At 41.3% G+C, this 7500-nt stretch overlaps 1 protein-coding gene across 1 annotated transcript in view; it reads right to left on the bottom strand.

Annotated features, from left to right (window-relative positions):
- Positions 1 to 7500, bottom strand: part of mei-W68 (meiotic W68) — a gene marked incomplete in the record, with an annotated part of 38300 nt that overhangs the window by 14606 nt on the left and 16194 nt on the right. The window contains 3 exon segments of the mRNA XM_070115964.1: positions 444 to 581; positions 819 to 964; positions 1636 to 1832. Of these exon segments, the coding sequence (XP_069972065.1) occupies positions 444 to 581; positions 819 to 964; positions 1636 to 1832 (481 nt within the window).

Below are 7500 nucleotides of genomic sequence, written 5' to 3'. Positions count from 1 at the left end.
GCATACTTCATACGACTAAAAGCTATGATTGATATTGAATTGGGTTAGGGTTACTGTGAGAGCCATGCAACGACCAGGCGGAAAAACGTCAGTGTGACTGATTTGTTCATCAACATATATTCGATGCTTAATCAACATCGTACCGGTGCTAATGAGTATTGAGCAATCAACAAAAACGTTGAAAATAAACTATGAGAATCTAGATCTATGAGAATAAAAGCCACTACCGCATATGTTAAGAAAAAAAAAACTCTAATAAAATTCATGCCATAAATGCACAGCTCCGTGAAGAGCAGCTTACACACTCCAGTAATCTAGCAACAATTCGCCATGTATGAACAGTAATCAATAATATCAGTGCCAGCCACGGTGAGTTAAAAATATCTTTCAGAGAGGAGCAGTGCAAACAAGGAGGCCCGACGGCCCGCAACGACCCATCCTACCAGGGAACCGAACTTGTAGATGGCAGCGATGTGGAGGCCGTAGGGATCGGCGTCCGTGAGGGCGAGGACTGGCACACGCAGCTCGCTCCACAGCCGGAAAACCAGCTGTCTGGTCAGCACGTCGGGGTAGCCCTTGCCCTGAGAGGAAAGAAAATGGAGTGTAGTGATAAAATGGTATTTGGTATTTTCCCCCTTTTATTTGCCTATTTTTTTAGTAATTGTTATTTCTTGCGTGAGTAAATGCCTATCATTAAAGGGGTATTTGATATTGATCTCTCATCGCGGAGAGGAAGCACATTCGGCCCTCATCTCGCAGGCAAACAAAGGAATGCAAAGCACTCTTGCACAGCTAATACAGACATCAGAGGCCCTGACCGTGATGAGAACGGCGGGCCCGAAGGAGCGATGGACCTGCGCCTCAACCAGCTTCTGGAAGGTGGCGTCCTTCTCCACCACCAGGATGTAGCGCGCCTCGGAAACCACACCGCTCAGGCCCTGCACGCATTCCGGCACCAGCACTCCTGACGGCGGGCGCTCGATTAGGAAAGGTCGTTAAGTATTCTCCGTTCTAAAGCATCAAGAGCCCGGCGTTCACTGGGGTCGTTCATTCTAAGTTAGTTAAACCTATTTGCTATTTGGGTTAAGTATTTATAGGACTTCACGTTATGCACTATGTCATTATGACTGTACAGATACATACAGCTTATTTCAGACTTGAGTTCTAAATTTCCCAAAACTCTATAAACAAAACGGAGTGCTCTTTCTTATGTATACGTTACGTAATTCTGCACACAGCATTCCCCACCTCGCACTGTAACCGACTGCAATGTGTCTGCCAAATGTTGACCGAGGTCCTAATGCCTCGGTCGCTGCTACTGAAAGCCGTAAGCCATTGTCTGGGCGGGGTTGCCATTGACCGAGATTCCTGAGCTCCATCCCGGCTCAATCTCATCGACAGCAGCGCTTCGTACTGCCCAGCTTCAGGCTAACGTCAATCGTTGACCATCACCCCTTCCTCTCCCCCCGCCCCCCTCAGGAACCGCATTAACGCTGATTGGGAACGGGAATGATTATGTCATAAGGAGAGGACCCACCTATGCTGCCTCGGTCATCAACACGTGCAATAAGCTACTAGTGACGTGCAATAGAAGCCTGCAGCCACACTCCTGGTTCTGCATATTGGCCGACGTACCTTGCTGGGCTTGGCTGACGTCGATAGTGGTGCCATCGTGCGTGGTGTAGGCAAGGCTCCCCGCGACCAGACCCTTCCCCGTGACGGTGAGGTGGAGGCCCCGGCGAGGCACTCCCAGCAAGCGGCTCAGGTCCTCGGCGGCGCGGTCGAGGGCACTCTGAGTGCCATACAGCCACACGTTCTCGTAGAACACGTCTCTGAGGGCAAACGGAATAACATTCACCTGTGTTCGGCTTCAATACAACGTAAAAATCACTACCGCTCTATTCTGTTAAAAATATTCCAGAATTAAAACACCCACAAAGCATGTAGTACGGAACTCGGGGATACGGGCCGCAGTACACGGATCCCGCAACAACTACACTCACCAAAATAATATGACAAATACAAACACTCATCGCAAGAGAAAAGAAGGCACTTGACAAGCATATTTCAAGCTGCAAGTTTAGGCTGGTGAGGTCAGCAAGTGAGTAATTAATGAATAATGTCTGATGAAAACTGGCAATTCATAGCTAACACAATACGTCAATTTCATCTTTCAGAATAGACTCGGCAAAAAGCACGCAAATTATTCTGGCAAAGTAATCACACCGCTTTCCTGCTTCCACATAATTAAATGCAAATATAAAAAGGAAAAAATACAAAGGGAATTAATTTACGAGCGAGAAAATATTTCAAAGCAGGAAGCCTGTCTTCAGTCAATGTTTACCTAAATGCTGTACCTACGGGGCATTGCGAACAATTATTAATCTGTAATGAAAGGTTAAAGATACCTCATGATTTTACGCCAAAAAAGTAAAAGCACAAAAGCAAACGACTTAAAGTCCCAACAAAAAAAAGAAATCAAGTGGCATCTTTAACTCTCCATCACAGTCTAAGCATTATTCGCAAAGCCCCGTAGGTATATCACTTATACAAACGCTCACTGACAATAGCTCCCGGTTTTGATATATTTCCTCGTTTATTATAAGACCGACGTGAATTTCAGCTGTTATAGTTTTAATCTATTGCAAGTTTTAACGATACTTTCGAGAAAACTAATTCCAACGTCGCGCCATATATAATTCCAAACCAATTGAGGGTTCGCCTTTCCTTGGCCTGATCACAAGCCCGGCTCATGAGCTAATTAAGGGCGGCGCAGCCTCACCTTTTGAAACCAATCATTGTCAAATTTGCCAAATGTGCATGGCGACTGCATTTATTTCCGTCCTGACTGCATGGTAAAGAGAGGGCACTGAGCCCAGGGAAATGAAAATGAGAGAAATTTAGAGAGGGGGAAATGACAAAGACAGGGGGAGTGCAATGGGAGAGAGAGAGAGAGAGAGAGAGAGAGAGAGAGAGAGAGAGAGAGAGAGAGAGAGAGAGAGAGAGAGAGAGAGAGAGAGAGAGAGAAAGGAAAGAAAGAGAGAGAGAGAAATGAAAGAAAGAGAGAGAGGGAAAGTGACTGAAAGAGAGAGAGAGAGAGAGAGAGAGAGAGAGAAAGGAGATAAGAGAGCCAGGTAAAGACAGCAGAGGAAAGGCAGCAGAGGGAAACAAGAGAGTTAGAGACAGAAAGGGGAGGAGAGAAAACGGAAACAGAGAGGGGGAGGGGATATAAACACAGAATAAGGAGGTAGACAAAGGCAGAAATGGATGCAGAGCGAGAAAGAGATGAGAGATATTGAGAAAGAAAGAAAGAGAGAGAGATAGGGACAAACATAAGAGAGATCTAGAGACAGCGAGAGAGAAAAAGAGAGATAGAGACAGAGATAGAGAGCAGCACACAGAAAGATAGATAGATAGATAGATAGATAGATAGAGAGAGAGAGAGAGAGAGAGAGAGAGAGAGAGAGAGAGAGAGAGAGAGAGAGAGAGAGAGAGAGAGAGAGAGAGAGAGAGAGAGAGAGAGAGACTGAGGTAAAAGATTCGTTGTTCAAATTTCCCTAGTGGTCTGCAACCACATGCGTGCGGCCTCTCTCTATCTGTAAATTCTCTACAAAGCAACGCGTATCTCCCCCTTTTTCAATCCAAATCTCTCCCTCTCTCTCTTTCTTTTATTTGCGACACACTACATTAAAAAAGAAAATGAAAAATAATTCTCACTGCTCCAAAGAACACGGACAACAATAAAGGAATCTTCCCCGAGATGTGACTACAGTGAGACGAATCTCCTTAAAGCTGAGGCGAGGCGGCAAAGCTCCTTATGCGGGACTTCATAATATTTGACTTCCGGCGAGGCAACACCGGGGTTTGAATCGCCTCCCGCGGTGCGGCGCTCCAGCTGACAATATCATGGTGATAACTCCTTGTGTTTAGGAGTTGAACAAATAGATATTTTCTTGATCTCTTCTCCTTTTATTTGATGCATTTCTGTGAAATCTATATCACCTTTTCATGATTATTATTGAACTCTCTACATAATTTTTTTTCATACATATAAGCTAATATACATTTTTTCCCTTTACCCGTTCCTCCTCCTCCTCCTCCACCACACTTTCAACCACACATGCAGTTGTAGTAGAATGAGTACACATATACATACAAACAAACATACATACACAAATAATAAATAAATGAATAAATAAACATTATCAAATAAATAGATAGATACACACCCACCCACCCACACCCACACCCACACCCACACCCACACACACACACACACACACACACACACACACACACACACATATATATATATATATATATATATATATATATATATATATATACATATATACATATATAGATAGATAGAGAGAGAGACAGACAGATATGCGTGTGTATATGTATATACATATATTTACATATATACATATACATATACATATATATATATATATATATATATATATATATATATATATATATATACATACGTTTTTGTATGCCCTATCATAACTCCGCCAAGTAATATTCCGAATTTACAGTTCCAAGCTAAACCGAATGGAGATATTTCGAAAATAACTGTTATTATAGTCTCCGACTCTTACTCTTCATGAAAACGATAGATGTATTGCATCCAGACTGGCTGTACATGTCAATCCAAAATCCATTCAGCCTAAACTTGCCTTGCTCCAAAATGATGAAAAAATATATACAAACTGGAAAAAAATCTCTACTCTACGATAGGGAAATATATATTGATGAACACGCGCTCGATCATATGCCCATGTACAGCCCACATGAGCGGATGCAACATTTTAGGGCGTAATTCCATACGTGAAAGCTCGACCGTTTGTTGAAATCCCAGGGCGTAAACCGATACTCGTAAAAATATTTTTTGTTCATTGTTTCTTAAGCAGGATAATGGGACTTGATTTTCTTAAGAGACGTAATAACCTTCAGCAATTTCATAACTTGAATTTTAATTGAACAATAAAAAAGCCTGAATATTCTTAAGTAACAAAAATGCTTTTACTTTATTAAGAAATATGATTACCCGAATTCACCCTTCAGCCATGTAATAGCTACAATTTTATTTTGAAAAAATCCGGCATTTTCTAAAGCTCCATGAAGGAATTTCCTTATCAGCATAATAACTAGAATTAAATCAACAGAGCAGCCAGAAGTTTTACAGCAACAAAATAGCCTGAAGCATCTTCAAGAATATAATAGCCTGAAACTTAATAAAATGAAATCGGTTAGATTTTCTTAAGCAATGTAATAGCTTGAATACTATTTGTCAAATTATCCTCAATATCAAATTGACGCGAACCGTGACAATATATACATACATACATGCACACACACACATGTCTACATATCTATCTATCTATCTGTATATATATATATATATATATATATATATATGTATAGATAGATAGATAGATAGATAGATAGATAGATAGATAGATAGATAGATAGATAGAGAGAGAGAGAGAGAGAGAATGATGAAAAAATAGTAACAATATTGACAATTAGCACTGCTTACATCAGGGCGGAAAATCCCAAAACATGCTGGAAAGGACATCTGTGAAGTGCTCATGCGGTAAATGAAACAGAGAGAGGAGAGGGATACTTCGATATACGTAATGCCTTTTCGCTTTATTACGAAAAAACCTTTTGCATATTCGTGTGTTCGACTTGCCTTCGTTGTTCTATTTATTACTAGTAAGATCAAGTCAGATTTCAAATTGAGACTATGAGAATATGATAATTGCAATTACAACGTGAATTTATGTGGACAAGTCCATTTAACATTCGAACTGAATCACAAACTACATACAGAGAAGAGCACCAAATGCCAAAGATGGACGTGCTAATAATATCTGCAACAAAAATCGGTCAGAAATAAGTATATTTAGATAACTCTCCTGAATCAATAACAAACAATAACTGTATACCAAATTTTATGAATATAAGATAAACAACGCAATAATAATATTGGAAAGTGCTGCGACAACCAGAAAACGAAGCTTAAAGAACTGACTTTTACATCCTACACATTGAACACGACTCTTAATTCGTGAAATGAACTATAAAAATATATATCATACATATCAGCTGACACAGATTAGGGGACCTTATAGCAAATAAATGCAGCGAAACAAATACAATGGTGATCATACTCGTCCCCCGCCAGCGAGTGCACACACTCTGGTGCCATCCTCATTAGACATAATTACCATCATTAAGGAGGTCATAATACCCAACAACGACATCAGTAGTCTTCTGTAGGAGCATGAATGTGCTATATGACATTCTAGACATTAATTAAGCTTATTATTCGAACTACAGTCCTTTAGAATACCCCGAACGACTCTACGAACCCCAGGACGACCGTGAGCGCCTCCCAAATCATGCTTTAAATATGTAAAATAGGCAAATGGCAACAGGTTACTCGGAATTATATAATATAGCTCGGTGCTAACGACCCGCGGATGGTGGTAAGGTATGCTAAAGAGACTCCCAAGCCTCGCTCGTGAAAGGAATTTCGCTTTGAGAGAAGTGGAGAGCAGAGAAAGAAGAAAGAAAAGAGCGGATTAATTCGTCTTTCAACAAGGAACGGCTCAAGCGTACGAAGCTTAGACAAATAAGACCCTGTTGCAAATGTAAACAAGACGCGTCCGATCATTAGCACGACTTGTATACTATGTTAATGACGCATGCAGGTAAAGAATCGCACTCGGCGAAATTTCAAATGGCCATCGGAACAAGGTAATACGAATTCACACACGTATAATGAGAACACGAGTAAATTTGCACATAAGAGTTAGGTCCCATGATCAACTTTGCCTAAATTTTCAAAATATACTTCACTCAACCATAATTATGTTACTAGAGAGAGAGAGAGAGAGAGAGAGAGAGAGAGAGAGAGAGAGAGAGAGAGAGAGAGAGAGAGAGAGAGAGAGAGAGAGAGAGAGAGAGAGTATTAGGAGGGGAGGGGCGGTGAGAAATATGTGAGAGAAAAGAGCAAGAAAGATACACAAGAGTGGGAGCGGAAACACACACACATAAAGAGAGAAAGAGAGAGAAGATGAAGAACAAAGTAAGAAAAAGACTATTATGTATCACTTTATCACAAAACAAAAACAAAATATGCATGTGATCATTACTTGCCACGTCCTATATCAACCATCTACTCTCTGTGTTTGTTTTCATCTAATGCTCTGCTCTATCAGTCATCAGCAACCTCAGTGCTCTCGCCTTTAGCCTCCTGCGACCGAACTCCCTCAAACCGCTGACTCAAACTCCCTCTCCCTGTCAACATCCTGACTCCGACTCCAGCTGACGGAGATAACCTTTGATCCCTGCTGACTAAGGCAAACTTCTGATCGACCTTTGACCTACCCAAGTCTCTGTCCTTTCTGCAACAAGCACGCAAATGATTCGCGTGTTCCTTTCCTTGAAGCAGAGCCACTTGCCCACAACATTTTTTCTTTC

Source organism: Penaeus vannamei, chromosome 38, assembly GCF_042767895.1.
Source record: "Penaeus vannamei isolate JL-2024 chromosome 38, ASM4276789v1, whole genome shotgun sequence".
NCBI lineage: Eukaryota > Metazoa > Arthropoda > Malacostraca > Decapoda > Penaeidae > Penaeus > Penaeus vannamei.
This window is presented reverse-complemented; position numbering and strand designations above follow the sequence as displayed.